Source organism: Serinus canaria, chromosome 1A (genome assembly GCF_022539315.1).
Source record: "Serinus canaria isolate serCan28SL12 chromosome 1A, serCan2020, whole genome shotgun sequence".
Classification (NCBI taxonomy): Eukaryota; Metazoa; Chordata; class Aves; order Passeriformes; family Fringillidae; genus Serinus; species Serinus canaria.
In genome coordinates, this window is record NC_066314.1 from 45,278,183 (window position 1) to 45,291,608 (window position 13,426).

General features: G+C 35.1%; 1 protein-coding gene across 1 annotated transcript in view; it reads right to left on the reverse strand.

Annotated features, from left to right (window-relative positions):
• The window catches only part of ANKS1B (ankyrin repeat and sterile alpha motif domain containing 1B), a 410,803-nt gene that overhangs the window by 279,891 nt on the left and 117,486 nt on the right, over positions 1 to 13,426 (reverse strand). Inside the window, exon 10 of the mRNA XM_050969884.1 lies at positions 12,235 to 12,400. Within this exon, the coding sequence (XP_050825841.1) occupies positions 12,235 to 12,400 (166 nt within the window). The remainder of the gene's footprint in view (positions 1 to 12,234; positions 12,401 to 13,426) is intronic.

Consider the following 13,426-nt stretch of genomic DNA (forward strand, 5'->3'; position numbering starts at 1 on the left):
CATATACAGTGATATACTGGACTACAAAAAGAACACATCCTGCTCTGGAGCCACAAAATACAAAATGGTCTTTTTGAAGACTTTCTGTTTTCTGATAACAATAAAGCAGCTGGGCATGAACATGTTCTTTCATATGGGTTCTTCCAAAACTGAGATATTTTAATGCATATCAGGAAAAAAAAATTAATTTGAAATTCTGTTGCAGTAGTAAATTATTCTTTTATTAGATACTATTAAATGTGTGCTGCATTTATATGTTTGTGGATTAGCAATAGAAACCCTTTCCCACCCTATTTTAATATATATTTTTTGCAAAATCCTACATCACTTCGACATTTCCAGTTTTCTTTTGATGTGGCATTAAAAGAAAATGGTATAAAAAGAATAAAAACCAAATTTCTGTAAAGTAAGAGAAGAAAACTTTTTGGCAGCAAGCTACATGTTGCCATCAGGACTAGCAGATGAGAAAGGGAGACAGAAGCAGAGAAAATGGAAGTAAATGAGTGGTCTTTATTTAGCTTCAAATAGAATAGGAGGAATTTTTTATTTTTAATGCAAGACTGGATTCCTTCACTGGGAATCAATGTTTTTCTATTTTTTAATCATTCATTACACTGAATAAAGCCAATAAATCTGTTAATTATGTACAAAATTGGTTTATTTTAGAAATTCCTTAATATTGTCACAAATATTTTGACTTTAACAAAATTTAGAAAGCTATGCCAAGGTTTCTGCTTTCTGAGTGTACCAAAGTTAATAGAGAACTTTATTAAAAATTCTTAGAACGTATAATTCTCATTAAAAAGAGTTCCCAGTGGAACACAGTTAAACATATTCAAGTATTAAATAAAATCTCTTAATTCTTTTTACTAAACTACAACACTTCAGCTGTTTTTTACTGAAGAAATAAAGACAGTAGAAAGAGGAGTATTTTTTTTTTAATAATAATATCTAGTATTTCAGATCAGATTCAGGCCAATGCTGAAATAAAATTGTTAGTGTGGCTATTAAGTTGGTTGTATGATATCAGCTAGAATTATATCCCAATTTTTGACAAAATCAGTCACCAAAATAAGTTATCTAAAGACTGCTGGTCAGAAGAACCAGAAAAAAGTTTTTTGGTTGTTTGGTGGTGAGTAAAGGGAAGAGTAACTGCATGGGGTGTCTGGCATGGAGCTGGGATGCACACAGGATGTACCCAGCATTGAACTGTGATACAGATGTAGTCACTCATATTACAGTCTGATGCTTAGGGTTCCCCTGATCTTCCACATCCCTGATATGGGACATAGAAATTCAAGGGACTGCCCAGGTAATCAAATCTAATAGCTAAATCAAAGGTAATCACATACCAAAAGCTGTGCTACACAACTACTCGCCATCTGCAGCAAGTCACAAACCATTCCCTAAAAAACTGTGTTAAACTTGCAACCTTCAATACAAAAATACCAAAAAAGCTGGAAAAACTACACAAGGAGCAGGAGAGATCAGGAACATTGGTAATGCTGAGAATGTCTAGAGTACCCTAAGATAAGTATATGCAGTGTCTATTGATTAAACAATTAGAGCTGAGCAGCTTTACCATCTGAAATTAAGAGACCAAACAGCAGAGAAATTGATCTTCCACAAAAGACAGAGTTCTTTGTGTGATTCAACACATACTTCTATTGCAGTTCCAGTGTTTCTGAAAACCACTTTAGCTTTTCTTACAGTACTTGAACTGTAGTGCATTATAGACATAACTCAACTGAAGCACTACCTCTTGAGCACTGGGTCTCTCAAACTATAGGACTCAATTTCATCTTCATGCAAAATAGCACAGTAGTCTTGAATAAAAGAGGATAAAAATTATGAGCTCAAGATAACTGGTTCTTCCCAGCTTCTAAAATGGAGTAAGATTCAAACCGAAAAGCTTTGTAGAAAATTCAGGGTAAGGTTTGCAGAAAATTCACAGGTGCATCAGGAGACACATAAGATTAGCTATATACCTATTAAGATCTCTTTGGAATGCTATAACTATTTCAAGTTTATATTCCTCTAGAATGTACCAGATGCATGTAAACTGCAAACAAATTAATAGATGAAGTTTTACTGTTTCTCCTAATATTAGCAATTTGGTGAGTTTGACAGAAGTATTAGTTACCATTTATCTATTAAGTTACTGCCACTTATGAAAAGCACTATCATTTACATCTGCTCAATTATCAAACAATCCCATCAGCACTCTGAGGTGTAGTATTACTTACTAGAATGGATTATGTTCTATCTGGTCTATATATATTCCAGCCCTAACTCAAAAGTACTACAAAGGATGTCGCAACTCGTAGTCATTGAACAAAGAAAAACTCAAATCCTGCTAAATAATATTTCCATGTAGGCTTTAAAATGCAAAACAGCCAAAAACAATTATGTTCCTTTGAATTATTGTTTTGATTTGAAAAAGGGTTTTTGTCTGACAGCATGCAGTCAAGTGTATAATGAGATCATTCTAGACAGTAATCACACCAGGATGGATGAAACTGAGCGTTGGTCAGAATGCACACACTTTGATGAGCACTCATTTGCAAAAATTGTCAAAAACTCCTGTGAGGGCTGACTTTTTTCAACTGCATTTTAATGAATAATAATAAAACCCAATGAAACATCAGAAAATTTTAACATATGCTGAGCAGAAGCCTTTTTCCTTGAGTTTGTAGAGAAAATGGAAGCTAATCCTTTGGAAAATGAAATGACTTCAACATAAACATATTTACTGGAACATAATGGATGGGCGGAGAGTGCACGCATTTTGATAATGAACTGATCCCATGGCATCAGCCATGTGTGTTAACTTCAAACATGACAGAGTGGTTTTAAGAATAACATTTCATTCTTCAGGATATTATCAGAGATGCTATCCAGGGGAGCATATGATGGGGAGCAATTATCCTAATTATATACTAAAAACCTTTTAGAGGGATGATAAGGTTTTAATGGAAAGTACATTAGAGCTGCAATACGTAAGAATTGACACCTCAATTGTGCGACCTCAATTCAGTCTCCTGTGCACAGGCACTCTAAAGAAGCCTTTATGATCATAATGCTGTTTCTTCACATGACTTCTGCTGCATTAAGGTCATAAAAATGTGAGAGAAATGGACAATGGAACAAACAAAATTATGGTACATCACCCTAGAAATGTGGCAGGAGCAATAATATTATAAACCGAGAGATGAAAAATAGTTTCCCTAAATATCAAACAGAAACTCAGAGGATAATATTCCAAACAAATATTAAATGAGAGTTACTAAAGCTAGAAATTCTTAATCAATATATCTAATTTATATCCAAGATTTCAAAAAGATCTGGCAAGAATCCATCTCAATAAATGGTGCTGTTTCTTAATAGTACCTGGCATATTGATAAGATTTAAGAAGACTAAAAGGAAGCTAATGGAGTAACCTTGGTCATTGTAGGCTTTCAGCCTGAGATCAGGAATAATGGAATAGCTGATATGGATCACCATTAATAATAAATGGAAGGGACAGAGGTCATGCAAATTAGCATTGCTTCAGAAAAACTGGATCTTAGTATTTAACCTTGGTTTTTAAAATAAAATGTAAAGTTTTTGGCATAGAGGTACGTACTACAAGTAAATTTGGATTATTAAACTTTATTCAAGTGGTCTATGTTTGCAGTGAGAAAATGAAAAAATGTTTATAATGAATTCTTCCAGATAAATGTGCATGAGAAGAGTGTATTACCCAAATGGAAAAAAGGTAACAGTTTTAACATCCCTATCCTGCAAATCCATGATGGGTAGAAGGAGTGTCAAAAAGCCTACATAAACCTCATTCCTTTAATGCTCTTTGTCAGGATTCTGAAAGCTGCCAGTTAAATGGGGAAGAGTCAGCCAAGAAAGCACTCTAGAAACAGCAATCACTGAATACTTCTGTCTGTTCCACTGTCTACTTCTCAGTTTGTGACACTGAAGTTTTATTTTAGCCCTGCAGGAAAAATTCTCATTTTTTACAAAAGTCAAGAAGTTAAATGAAAGAAAAAAAGAAAGAAAAGAAAAAAAAAAAAAAGCAGAACTTTTTTATTCCCCACACTGCAAAGAGTTCATTTTTATCATAGTGCTTTGGAGTTAGAGTCTGCCACTCATTTGATGACGAAATTGGAGGATTGCAATTTTCTAGTAATTAATTTGAGAATTTTATGATAAAAAAGGTTTGCCCAAATATAAAATTTCACTGTTTAAAATGGAATAACTAAAGGAACAGCTGTGTTAGAGGAACCTATGGCTTTATCTCATGCTGCCCAGACTGCTTGGAGGGGAAGCCAGAGGATGAACTGCTACTGAAACTTTTAATAGTTTATTTTCCCTCTTCTCTTAATTTGTTCTGCTAATACATTTATAATTAGAGTCAAATCCTAATGAAAATTATGCTTATTTTGCCCAACAAAATTTTTTTCCTCTCCCTTTGTAACTTCTAACAAAAAAAAAAATCTCACATTGTGCAGAAAATTGAAACAATAAAGCATGTATATTTTCTTCTTTAAACATTAGGGAGGGGAGATGTGCACTGTGGGTGTATCTACTGACAGCAGGCTACAGACATGGCAAGAAAGAAGTTGGGACAGCCTCTGTCTACAAAAAGTGAATACAGACCACCTGGGTCTGTTTCTTGGCTAAACCTCCAAACCTGGACAACCTAGGAACAAACTTCACTGTAGAAAGGATTTTCAGGCTGTCTCACTCACCTCCTGAACACTACCCAAATATAGCTAGGGTGGACCACAGCTTCAATATTTTGTCACAACATGATTCAAAGGAGGTAGTTAACAGGGCAGAAATCAGAATTGCACACATCACTGACCAGTCTACAGCCACTTCCAGCTACAACAGTGTAGCAGATAATTTGAGAGGCATCTTCTCCTGATTTCAAACAAAATCAGAAGGGCAACATTCTCATAGTACCTCATTCTTCATCTCATAATACAAGACACATTTTTCCCAGTCTCATATCAATACTTAACTGACTAATTCCTAATTCTATTGAAGACCCTTCTTTTGGAAGATGATGTACACAGTGAAAATCTAACTCAACTAAAATCAGTGTCAAAAAATGTGCTGACATCAATGACATTAAAAATACATGTCAGCCTGAGACTCAGATCACTTGAAGACCTACTTATTGAGACCAGCAGGTCTATAACAACTGTCAATAAAATAGTGACCAACACAGACCACAGATGAACTGTGCTCCTATAGGAGATACAGTGTTTAAAAAGTCTATAGAAAGCATCCTGATTAAATAATATCAGAAATACAAAAAATAGGTATGAAAATATCATTATGATGAGACAAAACTCCAAAGCTTCTCATATTTTGGGGATTCATACTTAAAAAAAAAAAGTAACTATAAAATGCCAGAAGATACTCTAAAACTTAAAAGAAAATTTTAAAATAATTTCTGTTACAGAAACAACTACAGCAGCAAATACTCTAGGCATATATTTCAGGAATCTTTTCTGGTTTTGATGGGTGCTCAAAAAAGAACTAGCTGTACAGAAGAAAAAAAACCCAGCAAAATGCAAGATAGAAGAGCTATTGTATATTTCACTCTTCCATCAGCATTCTCTTGATTTTCACTAAAAGATCACATGAAATTAAAAATCTTAGCTGTAAGCACATACTAATGTACTAGACAAAATTGGTAAGTGTGCACTATATCCTGCACTACATCCAGTGGCAGTTGGAATGACAAACACAAAATGTGCCACCACACAGGTGACAGGAGAAAGTGAAAGTCCGGAGAAGGGTAGTTTGGTGTCTGGTACAGTGTGCTGGCAAAGATGTGTACCTTACAACACTGTAAATTAACCTGTTAAAACAAGTCAGTTGATGCATTCTGTACCATAGCCAAATGACATCCACTTAGCTCAAACATGGGTTAAAGTAAGGAAAACAATAGGAGAAAAAAAAAGTATAGATCTTGACATTAAATTTCACTGTTAATAAGTTATTGATTAAAAGTTCAGCTGAAAATTTTTGCTAATTTTCAATTTTTACTTTCAAGTAAATTTTACTAAAAAGCACATAAACAGCAAAATCAAACTATTTTCATTTGGACTAAATATAACATTTAATTGGATAAAAGGTGTCTGTTTTCCAGTTCAACCACTTCCATTGGTATAAATATCATAATCCAGATTTGATTTCAGAACAGCTCTTGGAGAGCTCCAACTTCTCCAAAGACAGAATGTTAGGATATCTCTGTCTTGACTGGAGTTGGCCATGAATACACTGAAGTTGGAAATGAGAAGCTTCTTAATAACTAGCACAGAAATCAGTGATTCTAATACAGATGACTTTGAAAAGCAACAGGCACAAAACCCAGACATTTGGAAGATCTACCTTGAAAGGAACTACATATGGGCTAGAATCTGACTTTTCTCCCTTTAAGGGGAGTGTTGTCATCATTTCAGGGCACTGTGAGGCTCTCTTGCTCATTCTTTCCTTGCCTTGTGTTTGCCTGCTATGGCCTATGATACTCTTTCTGTGCTAAATGCAAAGGGGGATTATATAGTGCTAAACATCCTGACAACTGGAAAAGTTTAGTTAGCAGTGGGAGCATTTCTCTAAGGCAAAAAATTACTTGGAGAAGAAAATGCTCGCTGCTTAAGATTTGTTCAGCTATTAGGTTGTTATGGAAACACAACCCTCTTTTGTCAGTGAACCAACTCCACCAAATGGATGCAGGGCTCACATTGCAATACCTGTGCCCTGTGCTCTGTTATTGCAAGCCCTGAGTGGCTCCTCACATCTCACTCAACATACAGACCTATTATACTCTTTGGAGATAATGTCCCCTTGAGTAAAAGACAGAACAAGAAAGGACATTTGATTAGCACTCATATATCATCACTGAATCACAGAATATTCTGATAATAATTCCTTGGAAGGGGTCACGACCATCAAAGTCCAACTCCTGGCCCTGCACAGAGCAGCCCCAAGAATCACATCATGTGCCAAAGTGTTGTTGAAACACTTCCTAAACTCTGGCAGGCTGGTGCTGTGATGTCATGTCAGGTCCTGAAGCACTAGTAAGTTTTAATGGCTCTGATGAGCGTTCTCAAGTTGCCCGTTCACATCCCTGCTGCTTAGAAAATTCAGCACTGATGGCAGGCAGGTAGTAATGATTTATGATATGCACCACAATATCAAAAGCCTTCCTAAATGTCCAGTTGTTTCAGAAACATTTGTGTTACACTAAATTTCATAGAGTATTTTCAGCTGGTTTAGACCAACTGTTACCCTGTCTCCTTTCTTCCTCCTACACAACTAAGATGATTTTCTTGATCATTAAATATCTTTCCTTGAAAGTATTTAATCCTGGGGAGTTAGACTGTAGGTCATGTGTCTAAGTGCACTATATCTTGCTATCTCTGGTTTAAAGAGCATACTTAAATGAAATACAGCTCTATTCCTGCCTGAAGCAATTCAAGTGTGAGTGGCTTTCAGAAAGATTTGTGTCTGACCCTTCAGATCAACTGGAGTTTCAAAGTGGTGAAGCATCGATGACTAAAGCTACACTCTTGAATTTCCATTCATCCAGACAATTTTTTATATCTGGCAGTGTGATGGTTCCTTCTTGTGGCCACTTTTCACTGATTTGCTTATAACTAGAAAATAACTGCACAAAATTGAAGATCTCAATTAATCAAGTTAGAAAATATGTACTTGAGATCTTAGTCACTGGAAAACTGAAGTGTGCAAATATTCAGAATCACTGAAATCAAACTGACGATCTGACAAATAGATCTTTATTTACCAAGCCAAGCATTTGATGATTCTGAAACTAAGTAAAAGACATATTTTAATGTTGATAAAAATGTTACCACAGCAAGGCTCTTTTTTCTATTCAGTTTTCTGGAGAATAGTCTCCTATATATCTGTGTTATATAGCTGAGGTGATATGACACACTGACAAGTGTTTGGGTTAATTTTCACTGTAATGTCAGGAGAGGGATGCCAGGCTGAGAAAGAAAAAAAAAAACAAAACCCCTAATAGTGCAAAGAACTGGCCAGCTTGGGGACAGTTTTGTAGATTGTATTAATTCAATGTCAATTACTTTTTTATTAATTTCCCTGCTGTGATTATGAGGCTATAAGAAGAAGGTATGATTAATTACAGATTTATTAACTGCCTGGTCCTCCTAAGGAGTCACTGGCATTTAAGCACAAACAAAGCATTTTTTTAAGAGAACAATAACATCCTGACTGACAACAGCAAGATTGCTTCAAAGCACACTTAGCTGGGCAAAGGAGCAGAACAGCTGCTATTTCTTTATGTTTCAACTCTTCACCTTGTGTTTGCCTGTATAGGCTACTGGCAACACATCACATATCTAAGGACAATTTCTATCCCTGATAGAATCCATATCTTGGATATAACTGGGTACAGTAGTTGTACAAGAGCTAGCTTTACATTTACTGCCTTGGGAATTGCTGACTGTGCAGTGGCTGAGAGCTCAGCACAAGTGAAGCCCTACAGTATTCACCTTATTTCTCAGCTGGATTGTGCAGCCCACACTGAGTTCTGCTTTGCCACAGCTCAGCTATTTTCAGAGTTGGAGATGGCTCACTAAGGTGTCCCTGACCTGCAGCCACAGCAAAGTAACATAATGAAATATAAGAGGTTCTTGAACTAGAATTCTCTTATCCAATGATGATTCTCATGCAGTTTGCATAGAGAAATGTCTCTTGTCATTGAGATCCTTTATTAAAACCTTTGTTAATCTGCATAGACAAAGCAAATTTCCCAAGGAAAGTTGGTTGGTTTTTTCTTCCACGAGTTATTTGGGAGAAACTTAGCTTGAAAAGTTCTCTCTATTTCCTGATGATACTCAAGGAGACCTAAAAATAGTTCAATTATTACTGGCCATCACTCACTACTATTGAAAATTTAACATGAGAAATGTCCCCTGGTCTCACTCATAGGGAGTTTCTGCAGTAGAAATGGTAAAATCAGACTCAAAGAGATATAAATCTCCCTACTGGGTAGGGACACAGACTTAACTACAACTAAAAAAACCCTAACATAGCTCAGATTTCATTCAATATTTCTCCTAAACAAAATGGATTGTATTACAGAATGCCTAAGCTACTATGGGTACAAGTCTGTAAGGGTCTTTAACATCAGAGCCCCAAAGCAGCCCCAATACCTAAATCAGTGTTCTGGACTCTATATAAGTGATCAAAACCACACTAACTTCATGAACATCTTTTTTACTTCCTTTACACCTTTTCCAAGGTGATTTGTTGCTATAGTTCACAAAATTTCATTACATCCCTAAAAGCAAAAGGAAAATACTAATGCATGGCTTATGAACTAATAAAATTCCATGACTATTTTTCAAGATTAAGTATGGCATGTGAATTTTTTAAATAGAAGAGCAGTGTAAAAATTAAAATGAGTAGCAGAAATGCCTAGTTTAAGGAATATTGATACTGTTGGACACATAGCCAACAGGACAATAGCCAACAGAAGAATCAGTCAGATTGATTAATGAATCATTATTTTATATTCAATTTATGAAATGGATCTATGAATTTTTAACACCAAATTTATATTTTACTTAATGGAAAGAATATTTCAGAATATTCCTATCATTTCTTAACTACTAGTTTAAAGGTAAAAATTATGAGAAATGCTTATACACTCTGCTGAACTTGTCCTATTACTCTGTCACAGAAAAAAAGAACAATTTAACTTGGACTGAGACACACAAGCACTCTTTTTTACTCTTAAATCTGTGCTAATTAGAAGCAATTCCTTTAACTTGAGCATAAAATAATAAATGCAACTGTTCCTCTTCCTATATAAACCTAATTTCTTGCAAACAGACATAAAAATCACACAAAATAAGGTTAAGAAGTAGAGATAACCAACTTTATGAGTACTTTTATTTGCTTTCTATTCAGTTTTTTGCCCCAAAAACATTTTTTTTACCTTTACCATTTGTTGCATGGAGTTCTCTTCCTCTGTGATTCCCTACCAGTTTAACAAGAAGATTGAAGAGAACTACAGAGCAGTCTGTTTTTTCTCCCCAGAGCCCTACATATCACATAATACAGAAATTTGAAACAGTATTCCCAAAGCTGGCATGTCTCAGTGACACAAAACCAGGAAGAATTAGCTATTTATTTTAAATAAATGATCTATAATCATATGTAATTTATTCAAGCTATAAATCCACACAACCTAAAGTGGCAGGATGACTTTGCATACAATTACACCTAGTGCTAAATACCTTATAACTGAGACTGTCATGATTTATTTCATTTGGTCCATTTCTACCATAAGAGCCAAAATTATTTCAGATATGGCTTGCAAGCCAGGCCAGTTAAATAATTTCTACATTTATAGCTTAAAATAAAACTACATTTTTCTATGCAGCTGAATGTTCTTCCCAACAAAATGCCAAGAGGAGAATATCATAGTGGTATATGGAAAATTAACAGAAGGAATTACAGTACATTTGTATTGTCAACTCATTGATCTTGTTAGATCTTCTAAATATCATGCATGTCCTCATGAATGTCCTACAGCTTCCTTGGTTATACTCTAGGCCTCTGATACATACTATTTTAAACTTATACAAAACATATTTCCAGATTAAGGCATAAAAATGTCCTTTATAAGATCTGTGTTTCATGCTGATCTTAATGGATTTACTGTGCCTAAGAAAAATGCTTATGTTCAGCACACAGCACAATTCCAAAGCCTGGTATTTAAACTAGTGAAAACCCCATCTATTTTTAAAAATACTAATTACAACAGGAAGATTTGTTGTTGAGCCCCATTACTAAGAAGGCAGGTAATGAACTCCCCCTACCAATTTATTTGGTATGTGTATGGCAGTCTTTCCACTGCAATACATATGTTTATGTTAATTATTCAAATAGAAGTGTGAAAAACAAAGATACTTTGTTATTTTCTTCCTTTACTAAAAAGCAACCCACAATCTTGTCCTGCACAGACTAATTTTGTTTTAGATTATCAGAGCCAAAATCATCAAAGTCAGAAACAAGTGGTAGAAGCAAGTAGTCATGCTGATGTTTAAGCCAGATTCAGGTCCATTCTTTGCAGCTATGCTGCAATGATGCTATCCTATTTTGTGCCAGCTTTTAGACTTCTGCTTATAATGCAGGTTCCAGCAAGTCTTCTTTAGCTCAAATTTGATAGAGAGGTAGGAATTACGACCCACTCCATCGTACCTTGCAAACTCCAAAGCTGTATCTTGCTATCTGGCCCTCATACTCTATGCCTGATATAGCTCTGGCACTCCTTCAATATCAGTTCAGCTGTGAAATCAAGAAGGTGCTTCCCCTTACACAGACCAGATCAGTGGCACCATGTTAGTCAACAATCATCTGTCATCCCCCTACATTACCCAAATCATGATTCCTAGCCAAGATTGCACAGGTCAGAAAGTCAATTGCCTGTTTCAAATAGGTCTCTGCTGCTGAGAACTGTCATTTGTCACAGCAGCCTCTCAGTCCAATTACTTAAAGCAAAATGAATAGATTCTGAAATTCCTGTACCAGGTGGTGACTAATGAAGAGCTCAAACAAGGGTAATGGAAGAGATCATATAATTTTGGAAAACATACATACAATTCTTACAGATAATATCATACTTACAGATAATATCTGACTTAGCATAATTCTATTAGTTTTTAACTATTTTAACTCGTTATTCAAACTATATATAACATAAACAGCAGTCTGTCAAACTGTCAGTTAATATTAAATATTCTCTTAATTCTCATTCACTATTTAATTTTCAAAAATGGATCAGATATTCTTCCATGTAAAATGAAAATGCAGAGTACTTTGAATTTTGAAGTAGTTCCATAATGTTATTGCTAAGGGGTACTTTGAAAAAAAAGGAACAGTTGGTTAAAGGATTACTTCAAAAGGCTTGTCTACAAGAAGACTTTCTAATTTGGCTTTCTGCAACCTTGTATTTATCTAGGAAAGTACTTAAACATCTTCTTTGTTTTCACTTCTACAACATTTTGCTATTAATCTTTATTCTGATGTGAAGCTCTTAAAGGAGCTAATGGAAGACTATAATCACTCTGTGATAAACAGAGAACTGCACGCTTAAAAACAAAAACCTACACATTCTATAGATTAACACTTCCACCAATAACTGTGTAAAGGATTATTTGGTGATTTACCTGGTCTGGAGGAAGGAACTCTTGCTATCTCTAGGGAACAAGGCTTTTTGGTGACTGCTACGTCTATCGAATCACAAAGACTGCCGTCATTTTCTGAAGGAACTGCATCCAGAGGTACAGAGGGGATTGCTTCCAATGCATAACCTCTCTTCTTTGAATAGGATTCCTGAAATGCAAAAAATTTAAGCAGGTAAGGGAGATGTTTCTCAGATGACACAGGAAAAGGACCAGGCTCAATAACTCTGGCTAGCACCAGCAAATTCAATACTGCATTCTGCTGAAATCCAAACTGCAACAGACCAGAAGAATTACTTGCATGCTAGAAGAAAACATTTATTTCTTTAAATTTTTGTATAATACAGTTCTTGTTCAGTTTACAGAAGAACTTCATTCATCAAACTTTTTATTTAATGAAAATTGGATTACTGCTTTTGCAATACCTGTTTGCTGGGTTGTAATTCAAGAGATGTCTCATTTTCTTTTTTAATTGTATCTCATGAGAGCAACAATTACATTAACCACTACAATTACCTTCTCTTCAGGGATGGTTTTACAAAGTATTTATATTACATATAAGAAAACTTAAAACATGCCTTCTGTATATGGATGGCAGGATCCCAGGCTGTGAATGAAGATGAATTACTGCTCTACATATGAGCAAAATAATGACAAAAGGTCCCATAACAGCGATACATAGCAAATGTTAAGGGAGAGGGAAAAAAGGAATTAGAGGTTTTGCTGGTACAGTAATCCAGTCAAGCAGACTGTTTCTAGTTTTGACCATGAATAAGTAGATAACATCCAGTTTCAACAAAGATTTTTTTTAACCCTGACAGAAAGCAATTGCATGGGCAAAGACGTATTTCCACATCTTTCTTACATTGGATATATGGATGTCTCTGAAAGTCAAGCATCAGACATAAATCAAATATGATATAATAAAAGGCAAAGGGCAAGAAAGCACCCTGACAGTTAGAAATTATCATAGCCTACTAAGAAAATGATTGAAGAAAGTGATATCCAAAGCAAAATGTGGAGTAACAATTTCTTAACCAAGAACCTGTATTACCTAAGGTAAACTATAGCTGTAGGTAACAGTGCCTTTTTGGATAAATGATTTATACTGTTAGCAAATAAACACATGACTCTTTGGTTTTTGGGCTTTTTCCTGGTCATTATGGTCATTTTATCT